Source organism: Melospiza melodia, chromosome 3 (assembly GCF_035770615.1).
Source record: "Melospiza melodia melodia isolate bMelMel2 chromosome 3, bMelMel2.pri, whole genome shotgun sequence".
Taxonomy (NCBI): domain Eukaryota; kingdom Metazoa; phylum Chordata; class Aves; order Passeriformes; family Passerellidae; genus Melospiza; species Melospiza melodia.
Genome location: NC_086196.1, coordinates 103,660,502 through 103,673,595, shown reverse-complemented (window position 1 = coordinate 103,673,595; position 13,094 = coordinate 103,660,502). Strand labels below are relative to the sequence as shown.

Sequence of the window (13,094 nt, the reverse complement as noted above, 5' to 3'; positions counted from 1 at the left end):
CCCATTCTCTGTTTTTAGAGAAGAGCAGCGTGGCATTCCACGTTCCACCTGCTCCACTTCAGCACAGCACAGCAACCTCCTCAGCTGCAAGAGCAGCTGCAAGAGTGGGATGATGCCCGTGTGCCCGCTGCCGTCTGCCAGGAGCTCTTCTGCCAGCCCAGCTGTGGAGCCAGGTACCCACGTCTGGAGACCTGCTGCCAGGAGAGGAGCTGATCCTGCAGGACATCCTTGTCCTTCTTGAAGGGGATGTGCCCCACAAGGGCAGCGCTGGCACGGGACATGCTCCACGGACAGTTCAGCTGCTTCCCTGTCTGGTCTGGTCACCAGGTGCAATCTTCCTGGAAAAGAAAAAAAGAACAATTGTGTGACAATCAATTCAAAACAAGACCTGGAAACAAGAAAATCTGTCAAAGGTTATCACTGTATCACAGGCCTAGGAAGGTCTAACCACTCCATGTGAGAATTAAACCTCTTCATGGGTGGAGAAAAACCCCACCTTTCCCTCCCATAAACCCACCCCTTCCTCAAGGGCCTGCAAAGCAGACCAGCTGGGGCATGGCTTCGGAACCCGTCCCCCTCTGCTGTCCCCCATCAACATGGATGGATGCTTTTGTCAGGCTGGCTGCCCCTGCCCCAGGCTGGCTGGCAGAAGCTGTCAGCAAGGCCACGAGCCAGTTCCCCTTCCACAACATCCAATCCCCTGTCCTGACAAAAAGCAGCTTGGGGACCAGCAGAAAAATTAATATTCCCCACCGCCACTGAGCAGGGAACCTCCAGCACCTGGTCCAGCCGAGCCCTGCCATGCCTGGAAGCACGAGCATCCCCCGTCCCTGCACCGGCTGGGGACTCATCTTGCTTCCATCGGGGTGCAGAGCGTGTCCTCCAGGCAGGGGCCGCAGCCAAAGACAATCGGCTCTGCCCTGCCAGCAGCCAGCTCCAGGATGGTGTTCCCAGCTCCACATCACGCTCCAGAAGAACACATCAGCTGTGCCTCGGCTTGTGGGGACATCACGATGCCATTGAGCTGCAGGGGGATGTTTCCCCTTTTCCAGTCTGTGGCAACTTCACCGCTCTGCCACCAATTCTCCAACAGGACAGGGAGCACTGAGCTCCCTCCACACCTTGCCAGGGACCAGTGGAAGCATCTCCTAGGCTGCACTCTCTCCTCTGTGCCACAGCCACAGGGAAATGCTCTGGGGTTTTCATCCAGGGCCACGAGATACATGCAGCTGGTACTTGCTGGATCCTACTGTGCAGAGGGATGGATCTCTGCTGTCTCCTGGGCCACATGGGGGTCCTGTAGTTAAGAATGCTCAAAAAGGTCTTCCAAGGATGGTCTGTCTGTGGGATCCATGGATAAACACCACCTGATGAGGTGCTGGCATTCTGCACAGACAAACCAGAAACCACTGGTCAGCCGGACAAGGCTCCTGTCCATGCTCTCCTGGATTCAGTGGTGCCCAGGCCACACTAGGAGGGCTCGGGGCTGCACACAAAGCTTCCCATCAGTCCTCCCTTTCGGAAGAGAGCAGCACAGAGGCACACGTGCCACGTCCTCCAGCTAAGCCCAGGAGACCAACCTCCTCACTAGCTGCAAGGGCAGGATGCTTATGTGCCAGCTGCCCTTTCCCAGTCCTGTTCTTCCTCCCATGCATTGAAGGCACATCCCCACCTTGAGACATCCGGGGCGGGAAGGAGAGCTGGCCCCAGATGATGTCCCCACTGGGGTGGAAAGGAAGGTGCCCGCAGACCAGCTCATACAGCAGGATGCCCAAGGACCAGATGGTGGCTGGCTGGCCATGGTAGCAGCCAAAGAGGATCCACTCCGGGGGGCTGTACTCTGGCATTCCTATGGGACACGGGTGCAGCTCATCAGGCCTATGCTGCTCCCTCCCTGCCAGCTCCCGTTCCACAACAGCCAGATCCTGCCCTGCCGAAAAGCAACTTGGCTGCAGCCGGCTGAAGGACGATTCCCCGTCTTTCCCTCCCTCTTCCTCCTCTGCCAGCAAAGGGGGGAACCTCCGCTGCCCGGCTCAGCCCTGGCTCTGGGCTCACCTGGCATCCGGGTGTAGAACGTGTCCTGGAGGATCGTGCCGCACCCGAAGTCGATGGGCTTCGCCTCGCCGGTGGCCAGGTGGACGAGGACGTTCTCGGCCTTGATGTGGCGGTGCAGGACGCGGCGGCTGCTGCAGTGAGTGCCGCCCCGCCTCCAGCACCTGGCCGAACTGCCCCCGCGCCACGGGCTCCGTCAGGAACCCCCGCTCGTGCAGGAAGTACCAGAGCTCCTGACAGCGCTCCGGACGCTCCATGACCAGCGCGAAGCCCTCGGGCACCTCGAGCCAGTCCAGGAGCCGCACGACGCCGCGGAAGCCAGGCCACGACACCATCCACAGCAGCGCCAGCTCCAGGGGCACAAGGGCGCCCTTGTGCTGCGGGGGGACCGCGATGCCGTCAGCGGGGGCGCTGCTGCGCCGCGCCCTCGGCACCCCCTGCCCGGCCCGGGACGCTGCGCGGTCCCCGCTCACCCCACGCCCGCTCCCCTCGCAGCGCCCCGGCTCCCACCGTGCCGGGCCTCGCCTCAGCCCCCCCGGGCTGAGCCCAGCCGGCTGCTCCCGCTGGCCCCGCTCACTCACCAGCCGCGCCCACTCCGAGATGCGCTCCCGGCACACTCGCTTGATGGCCCCCTGCGAGCCAAGGCGAGCGGCGCGCTGAGCTCGGAGCTCGCCGCCCACTCCTGTCTCCCGCCGCCCCCCTCCGACCCGGCCCCGTCTCTTACCGGGACACCGTCGGCGAGTCGGGTCCTGGAGTAAACGCTGCCCAGCAGCGGGCCCTGCCGGTACAGCTGCTCCAGGGGAGGCCACTCCGCCCGAGCGGGCGGCACCGCGCTCTCGCCATTCTGACCGGGCCGCACGAACGGCCCGGACACCGGCGGCTCGGGGCCGGCGGCCGAACTGACGGGCGGCGGAGCTCGGATCGGGAAAGCTCCGGGGGCAGCTCCCGGGGACGGGGCGGGAGCCGGGCGGCCGCGGGGCGGCTGCGGGCGGAGCTGCGGGAGGGGCTTCGTTCATAGCCCGGGCCGGGCCAGAGCCCGCACCAGGCGGAGCCAGAGGACGGTGCTGCCCCAGCAGAACCAGATGGAGGAATTCTTCCACAGACTCGTGCAGAGGCGCCACGGCCAGGCCAGAGGGAGCCTGGCGGAGGCGAGAGCGCGGCGGGCCGGGCAGGGCCGGGCAGGGGCGGGCAGGGGCCAGAGCCACCCACGGGCGCCTTGCGGGACGCGGCATGAGCCGGGCTGGGAAAGGCGGAACACGGACGGAACGGGACGAGACGGGACGGGACGGGAGTGGAGGGATTGTTAGACGGAGAAGGGGACGGAGAGCGACCGAAAAGTCAAGGGGAAAACCGATCGAGAGAAGCGCTGCTGCTGCGGAGCCGCCGGAACTCGCGGCCGCTCCGTCCCGCTGAACGAAAGAAAGAAAGAAACAAATAAAAACCCAAAGCAATTCCTATGGGAGAAGTAACCAGAAGTCCTGACAGCGGTGTTCCAGCACCTCACCACCCTCACAATGAAGAGGTTTTTCCTGAATATCTAGTTTAAACCTACTCTTTTGGTTCATTTTAAAGGCAGCGCTACTGCATATGCAGGTTTCCTTTCTTCAGCTGAGGGCGAGAACGGAACTGAAGGCTACATGAACTCCCTGTACCATTGTCCTCTTACCATCCTTTATGCAGCGAGCAGGCAGAGAAACAAGAGGTTGTAGTGAAAAAATATGGTTTTTCCAACAGCAATGTGAGCTGTTCGTTATGCACACGCAGAACTAAGTGTTCATTGCAACTTGTAAATATCCTGCTCTACCAAGCGTCTGCAATTGGATCTGCAATTCTGGGAAGGACACGAAGAGGTTTTGCTGTAATCCCCTCTGCCTGTGACTGCAAACGGATCGTGTCTTTCCTCATCCCGGTTCAGGTGGCAGGGGAATAAACTACCTCAAGGTACCAAAGGAAAATTACTTGAAACATTTGGCTACAGTGCTGGATGGTGTTCTGAGGAGAAAGATGGATGATATATTGACATAACGGGAATATGGCACCTACACACACCCTTTAAAAAACGCAGCTGGAGCACCAATGGAACTTGGCAATTTCAGGTTTTTCTTCTAAATCTTTCCTCAGTTCCATGATGGGGCACAAAATATTTTTTTCGTGATATTGCATAACGTTGTGATTGCTTACTTTTTATATACAAAAAGGTAGAACAGCTGTGGCAAAATAAGTATCCTCAAAAAAAGTGTTCTCTGATTAAGATTTTCTGAAATATTGAAAATGTAAAAACACTATCATAGTACTTTCTTCTAATATTGAAGATCTTCCCCAGCAGAGCACAGTTATGTACAGATAGTGCAATATGTTCTCCATCCTCACACTGGGAAGGTTTTACCCCAAAACAGCTTTCACACCACAAGAGACAGGAACTGTGTCTCTGATAAGGTTTTCTTGAGCTATGATAAAAATAATTTAAGCAAACATCTTCATTACCTGTGGTAAGTAATTTCTGTGAGAAAAACTATCATTACTGTTACTTTAGTCATGATCCTATTTTCACTAGAGTCCTGTTCACATTAAGTCAAAATAACAACATTCATTTCCTGTGCATTACCCCATAGGCTGTATCCCATGATTCCATTAAATTGTTGTTTTGTATGGACTTCTAATAGAAGCTTTTGGGGAAAATGCAATAATATATAGTCAAATCTGGTGTCAATGAATGTATTTTGATAGTTAACATTGCTTTTATTTTTGGAGCCCCAGCATGGAAGAGCAAAAAGAGTGGCAAAAATGCATCTGCCTCACCCACCTCGCTGGGCAGCTGAGCAAAGCAGCTGCCATAAGGCAGAGCTGATTCAAAGCACAGACTCTCAGACTGAGGGTGCATCTGTCAACTCTTGCACAAAGACACAAAGGGAGAAATGAAGAGGTGTCCATTCCTTGAAATTCCCAGGAAGGCCAAGAGAAGTGCTATAAACGGGCTTCTAACACTCAACCCACAAACACAGATGCAAAAGGAACTACTGCAAACTTGCACCTGTACTTAAGAGGATAAATCAATGTAATTTTTTTATCAGACACCACCATGAATTGGAAAAAAACCTTAAACCACTATTTAATTTTAAGCAAAATCTTTATTTTATTTTATTGGCTTGTTTGTATCAAAAGCAGTTATTTCCAAATCAAATTCACATAAAATTCACCATGTAAATAGGCTGAAGTTGTCATTGGTTAAGACCCATCGCTGAAAGATGAGGGCTCTGAATGACATTTTAACAGCTTTGTGGGGGAACAAGTAAAATGGTGAGGTATGTGATCCCATTTTGTGTCTTTCAGTTTTCATGGGGTTAATTAACTTAAAGTTATCTTGAGTGTGGCTTTACGCTCATCCTAGACCATAATGGTAAACTTGTAAATATCACAAAAATACATATAATGAGAGGGTTTTTTTCTGTCTAATGAGACCACACACGAGGCAAACCCAGATAAAATGTTGCTTGTAACTTAAATGTACCACATGAGCTCATAAAGCTCAGTGTTGAACTGTTGATGTTTTGCAGTAAGAATACTTTAAGTGAAGAGACATTTCTCCTAAAGGTGGAATCTCTTTTCCTTCATGAGCTGGGTTTAAGGAAATCATTTTATTACCTCATTCTGGACCTTAAAGCCTGTGTCTAGGTGAGTCCTATATAGGAAATTCACAAAATTCAGACAAAAGCAAGGTGTTTTTCTCATGTGCATGGATGATGAAGTATGTGGGGGGTTTTTTGCTATGTTGCAATATTTATTTTTTTATAGGAATGGTAAGAAATATTATTTCCTATTAATAACAATAGGATCCTATTAATCCTATTAATAACAATAATAATATGTGTAACTTGATTTCTTACTTTAGAGATGTGATTTGCTTTGGTGTCAAGGATCATGAGAGTTACTTTAATGTCAAGCTTTTCTAATATGCAACAAATACTTGGTGTCTCTATCACTGGTCAGAAGCTGTTATTTTCGTATGTTTTGAGAAGAACTGTAGGTTATTTGCCCTTCCTCTTGTGGATAAAATTGTTGTGTTGCGAGTGTTGATCCAAGAAGCATCTCTAGTTCTGGAAAGGCAGGCAGAGAATCCCATTGGGGTTTAGGTGAGAAGGGACTGCTGGAGATTTTTCATCCTGTCATCTGGGAGTGAGGCTGACTCCAAAGCTACATCAGGTTGCTCAGGGCCTTGTCCAGTCAGTTTTGAGCACCCAGAGGGATGCAGCACCTTTAATCTTGCCCTTTCCCTTGCTGGTTACACTCTGGCCAGTACAGCCTAGCGTGTGACTGGCCTTCCTCATCACAAGGGTGCAGTGTAGCACCATTGTCAAGAGAACTGACAGTTCCCAGGATGCAGAAGCTCCTGGGAAATACATCAGAGACTCTGGCTCTGGCAGATGCCAAGTGATTTGGGCTGTAGACAGATCCTTGGAAGGAGAAAAAGGGGATGAAGAGAAATTAACATGGAGTTCCTAGGCATTTGTCAGTGTGTATCTGAACATCTGTGCTAAGTGCTCTGAAGATTAGCTCTTCATTTTGCATTTTGCTTGCAAAGATGTACTAAATGCAGCAATTAATTTGCAACCATGCAGCCCGCTGTTAGGAATCATACTCATAGCACTAATAACAGGGAACCTGCAAGCTAAACCACACTCAATGCATTTTCCACTTCCCAGTCTGCATTGGGTTTGTTGCTTTATAGTGCTGTTTGTGAGAATAAGTACAGGAACGTGAACCTGGCTGTATAACCCATGGAAGAGCTGGCAGGCAGTTTTGCAAGGTGAGCAGGGGCACAGCTGCTGCTGGTTTCTCAGGGTGTCACAGGTAAAGACCTGCCTTTATTCTGCAGCATTGTCATTGCCTTCAGAAAGCTTTGGCTCTGTGACTTTGAATGTTCTATTGGGAAGAAGCTGAAGATCACAAAAGACATACAGCTCCTACTGCATATTGTCCAGGAAATGGAGAATTAAGTGTCACCTTTCACATGCTTGGGGTTTTGTGTAAATGCCATGATGGTCTGTAACGTTCATCATCTTCAGGTTTGCTTTATTCCAAAGATTCTCTGCTTCTATGGTCTGATCCTATGCAGGCTGGGGAAGTCTGAATCCTTTACTTGTCCCGTGGAGGTTGTTGTGGCTTGTCTTGCAATCTGTGGAAGTGGCAGTGCAAAGTAACAAGAAATGAGCTTGTTGCATGGGCTACGCTCACAAATATTCTTTACAGGGCAAGGTAACAACAGAAAGGAGAAAGAGGGAAGGATGACATAGGCAAGCTTAAAGCATGGCCAGGAAAATAAAGCAATAATCTTTCTTGGCTGAGGTCTACAGAGGTCTTCCTTGCAGATTTACTAGCAGGCTTTCACCAACCCCCATTGGCAGGAAGGATCTCAGACCAGAAAACAGCAGTCTGCATTTTCCTTTCTGTTCCTGTATTTTGGAATATCCAGCTCACCACCTGATCTGCTTTTAGGTGTTTCCTTTCAGCCCTCACTCTGTCATTTTGCCTCAGAGTTGAGCCAAGCTAATAGTGGGCTGCTTCAATTGGGCACTTCAAACCATCTGCTCCTTTATTTCATTTCTTGGCTGAAGAGGAGCCCCTTCTGTAGGACTGGTCTTCAGTAAGTGTTGATCAATCTCACCCAGTGCAGGAATGTGATGGCAGTATGGTGAAGGTGAGGCAGCCCCACAGAATGGCAGGAGAATCTTATGTCAGTTTGCACTTATCATCCTTCCCTTGGCCCATCCTTTTCTGATCTTATTTACTCTGTTGGGCCATCCTAAGCAAAATATTTCCTTGTGAAGTTGGAGGTGAGGAAGGGAATTCATCACCATGAATAGCTGGTACCACCAGTAAGACTGTTCAATCCACTTGTCATGAACTGAGCCAGGCTACTCTTCTTTTCATTCCCCTCTTTCAAAGCCAAGTGTAATCCTTCCTCATATACTAGGAAGAGTGGATTGCAAAAAATGGTCAATTTTCCCATTTTCTGAGTTTGAAAGCCATTAAGAATCAGTGGAACAGGGAAAGGACAGACCTTTTAAAGTTTCCAAAGGAAAAGCTCGCTTCAGAATTGCCTTTTCAACCTGAGAAGTTTTTTCTGCTGTGGGAAGGGTTTTAATTTGCAGACTGGCGGGAGGCTCAAGCAACCCAAAAATGGGGTTTTTGTGATCCATCTTCCATGTATCATATTGCCTTTGATCCATGGAAGAATACCAAGGCTGGAAAAGCTGGATCCATATTCCTTGCTAAACTAATGTAAAGAACTCCTTAGGTTAGAAATGTTGGGGAGTTAGGTTAGGGCCCATTTATGCCATTTAGGAAGTTATGAAGTTGGTGAGTTTAAATTCCATTTGGAGATTCAGGCTACTGAGTAGAGCCATGATGCTTAACATGCTTAGGTGTTTTATTATTTGCAGCTGGCATCTGAAGTGTCAGTGCCACACAGAACAGGCTGAACACCTAACCTTCATAATGTAAATCCTGATACACTTGAAAAGCAGTATCCAGTGATCCAGTGAAACCCTGCTGATTGGAACAAATCATGTGCCGTTTGTTAGCTCACCTCACTTTTTTTGGGTGTCTTAAGCTACTGCTTTTCTCTCTTTCATTTTAAGGAGAGGTGGAAGATGCCTAAAAGTCTTTAAATTCTTTGTATTGTAAAATAGTGTTATGTGATAAGAGTCCCAAAATCCTTGTTTAGTCAAAGCCTCTTGGTATTGAGAGGAGATTCTTTGGTAAAGAAAGACTTTGCCAAAAGGTTTGTCAAGCATTGGAGCAGGCTGCTCAGGGAAGTGGTTGGGTCACCAGCCCTGGGGTGTTTAAAAGATGTGTAGATGTGGCACATAAGAACATGTTTTAGTGGTGGACTTGACAGTGTTAGATTAATGGTTGGGCTGGATGGTCTTAATATTTTTTTTCCAACCAAAATTATTCCATGAAACTGCAAAACCAAATGTGGTAATATTAAAGGTAGATGTATTTTCACCTTCAGCAATGTTTTTAGAAGCACATCTAGCCTGATGCAGTTTCCTGCTCTTTTTGAGAGCTGGATGTATGTTTTCCCATGTGTTTTGCAGCATTACTTTAAAGCTTATTTCTGGTGAGTTTGAGATGTGGTTATTGAGATCTCCTGGAGTGGAAAATAAACTATTTTCTGTGTTATTTTTTTGCAGCACTTGCATGTGTCTACTGGGTATACTTTAGCTTTTTCATGTGAAGAGACTTCTAGCAAAAAGAATGTTTTTCCTCACTTGGTAATGTTACTCCAAGGGCACAGTGTGGAAGACAGAAAACTTGCCAAGTGGATGAACAACTAAGAATTATGTCTACCTCCAAAGAAACACTTGGAAAAATTCTACCAAAAAGAGAGAGCTCTTAGCAGTTCTTTCTGTCTATACAAAAGGTATTTGTGGGGTAGGAGGGGGGTGGTCTAATTCAAGGCTTTCCTATTGCTGTTGGTCTGACAGTGAAGTATTTTAATAGAAAATTACTGCAAATTGCTTTCAGATGCTACATTGGATAAGCATTTGCAACTTGGCAAGCTGAGATGGACTCATGCACTGTGTTCCTCTGCTATGATTAGGATGGAGATACAATTCGTAGTGGTTTTGGGGCTTGGGCTGTTTGGGTTTTTGTTGCTTTCTTTTGTTTGTTTTTTCCCTTGATTCTGGCAAGGTGCTTTGGGTGGGTAAGTGAAGAGACTTTAAAGGCTAATTGTATTTCAGGAGACTAAAACTTCCTGTTGTTGAGATCTACTTCTGGACCTCCCAAGCTGCATTCTATGGTTGTGATCCCTGCTGCATTGCCTGATGCTGCAGGAGTTTTGCTCTCATGTCTGTCACTGCCTTTCCAGCAGTCACAGGCTCCTGGAAGATGTCTCCTCTGCCTTCTTCTCACCAAACTACACAAGACCAGCCCTCTCTCCTCAGAGGCACTGTGTTCCAGGTCTGTCACCATTTTTGTAGTCTCAGCTGGCTCCTCTACTCTTTTGCCACTTCCCTTCTGAACTGGAGGACCTAACGCTGGAGATGAATCCTGGAGAGGCCTCACCAGCTCTGGACAGAGTGGGTAGAAATCACTCTTCTGGCTGTGCTAGACATGTGGCTGCTAGTGCAGCCTGTTTATCTCATCTGTGATGGGAACATATTTCTGGTTAATGGTCAGCCTGTTGTCTGCTGAAACCCCAAGTCCTTCTCAGAAGGGCTGTTGAGCAGCTTGAATCTTCCAGCCTGGCTGAATGCACAGAGTTGTGTCACCCCTTGTGCAGAGCTCTGCTCCTCTCCTCCTTGGACACCACAGGGTGCTACTTCTCATGTTGACTGAGGCCCCTCTGGGCAGCCATTTGTTAGGTGGCCACCCTCCCAGTTTAATATCACCCGTGGCTGTTTGTGCTCTTCACCTAAAGTAGAACCAAGATAAAACTTCATGTTGATCTGAATCTATAAACCCCCTGGAGGGAGTATTTCTGTCTTGATCTGAGTAGGACAAGACAACCTCATAAACAGGAATGAGATGACTCCAACAGGACCTACCTGTTTGCTGAAAGATATTGCTCAGTGCTCAGTGGTAAAGCCAAGCACAGAAGTCCAGGGAAGGCTGACCACAAAGCTCTGCTTAGTGCTGTTGCTGGTTTCTCCTACCATTGCTTCCAGGCATCTTGATTGTTCCCAGATCAATTAATTGATCTGTTGGGTTTTAGTCTGCTTTGTATGGTAGTGCTTCCTAGCCTCATTTGGCAGTGACTTATTCTGCTGTTGTCTAATAACCATTTAATTGATGGTTATTGCATTAAGGCAATATTTTAGTGTTCCAACACCCTTGCCTCTCACCTCCCCTTCTTTCTTCTCCCACCCCTTTGTCCTTCAACCAACCTTTCTCTCACATCTCCCTTCTTTTCTTCCCAGTCCTATGCTCACAGTGATCTGTACCTGACCCTTTTCCTCTGCCATTCCCTTTCATGTTCACCTTGTACCATCCACCCTTACTGCTCAATGGACTTCTCTGTTCCATCAACAGAGCCTGCTCCATTCCTGACAGAGCTCATGCCCTCTGCAGGGCAGCCCAGGGCACCTTCCAGGAGCCTGTCCTACTCTTTCCCTGTGTTCCATAGGTGTGAAACACTGCTCCAGCAATGAATGTGTGGCTGCTGTGCATCATGGGCAACACTGGTGCTTGTGTGATGGAGGAGGAGGGGGGGGCAGGGGGATTGTAACCTTGGGTGAATTCTGACAGAATCTCCTCCCCTCGTGTTCAGTGAAATGTTTGGCATTTCTCAATGAGCCAGGGCTGAACCTCAAGGATTTTGGTCCTACTATCAGCTTCACATGAGGATTTGCTCGCTCTGAGAGACATCCTGTCCTGGGTAATGAAAAAAGGAGTGGAGTCTCTACCACTGTTGTCTCATTTTGAGACAATTTATGGAGTGGAGACTCCAAACTAAGTTGCCTCCTGACAGTTTTTAACCTCTCTCCCTTCTACCAATAAGACAAGTGCAAAGAGATATGAAATGAAAAAATAACAATTTACTAAAAGAAAACAGCAATAACCACAAGATACAAAGGTAAATGGTTCAGCCTCAACCCACAAATGCAGAAAAGGTATTTCCAGTTTGTCCCCAAATAAGGGATGGCACTGTTCCCACTCTGGGCCATATGGCAAACGAGTCTCTGTAGTTTAAAAACTCCCTCCTCCAGACAAACAAATAATAGGGAATGGGGGGAAAAACAACCTGGAAAAACTCTTTTTGTCTGAAAGAAGTCAATATTGCTGAGGTCTCACACTCCCTCACCTCTCTGCTTCTGAGGGAAGAGCCCCTGAACTTCCAGGGGCTTTATGCTGGAAACCACATCCTCCAGCTGTGACATGGTGACATTAAACACTAAACACTGAAGTTCTTACCTCCCTATTCCTTTTTTCTTCTAACCATACCAACTGTTTGATTCCATACCACCCACAGCATGGCAGGGGCAGGGTTTTCAGCTCAAAGAGTCTCACTTAGGACTGATGTTTATAGGATCACAAGGTGATTTGCTTTAGTTTGGCAAATTTCCATCCTGGCCACAATCCAGGTTGGCAGTTAATGGAATTTTCTGAAGCCCATCAAAAATTGTACCACTCCACTTGGGCAACAACTCAGATAAGTAATATCCCAAGTCTGTAAGGGGATGACTGATTATCCTGCTCACACTCCCTACCTTGGTCAGGCAGTAGATGTTCCTAGTACAGTCAGTGCAGCTCCACCTTTGCCATCAAGAGCTCCTGGTGTGGTCCATGGGATACTGTCCAACATATTACACAAAGTCTAATGGGAGTTCTTGAGATCTTAGAGTGGCCTAGAGGAGGAGGAGGAGAAGAAACACCACAGTCAGGAAGAGCAGACCTGCCACATGCTGGATGAGGATTTGCTTCAAAAGAAGCTGTTGGCTGCCAGAACACACCTGCAAAGAACAGCTGCAGCCCAGAAATCCAGCCATGATCCTTATCCAGTCTGTTTCTACCAAACCCAAGAAATTAAGAGTGGGCAGACAAGCAGGAGGAAGTGGAGGAACATCTAGAAATAGCCATGAGGGCAGCTGGCCAGTGCCAGGCTGACCTGCAGTAAGAATGATCCCACACCTATGAGTGAGTACCTGTAAGTAGAAGCTGCTGCTGCAGCAATGCTCCTACAAACCAGCAGTTTTGTAGTTATGCTCTGAACTTCCCACTATCATATGAACCACATAATCATACAGCTTCAGCCATATGACCTTCAGGATGTGGGTGCAGCATGGTTTTGTGCAGTGATACACTCCTTGTTCTCTCTTTCCTTATAGAGTCCAAATCTAAAGTTGTTTGGATGGAAAGAAATGCTCCAGTTTCTAAATTCTGTGGAGTTTCCATACAGACAGGTCCTGCCATAATTATTTTTAGCATGGGGCTTCTGCTGTCAGTTTCTGACATAGCTCCTGCTGGACCCTTCCCAGGGAAATCAGAATGTGGGGCTTCAAGCTGTTACCCTGGATCCACCAGCAGCAATGGCC

At 48.6% G+C, this 13,094-nt stretch overlaps 1 protein-coding gene across 1 annotated transcript; it reads right to left on the bottom strand.

Annotated features, from left to right (window-relative positions):
* Nucleotides 1-633: 633 nt before the first annotated feature.
* On the bottom strand, nucleotides 634-11,939 carry LOC134416596 (serine/threonine-protein kinase pim-3-like). Its single transcript, XM_063153357.1, is given in 8 exon segments — nucleotides 634-1,386; nucleotides 1,673-1,849; nucleotides 2,056-2,197; nucleotides 2,199-2,429; nucleotides 2,777-3,046; nucleotides 3,157-3,292; nucleotides 3,404-3,461; nucleotides 11,864-11,939. Coding segments are annotated over 8 exon segments (1,173 nt in total). The 3' UTR covers nucleotides 634-1,303.
* Nucleotides 11,940-13,094: the final 1,155 nt, after the last annotated feature.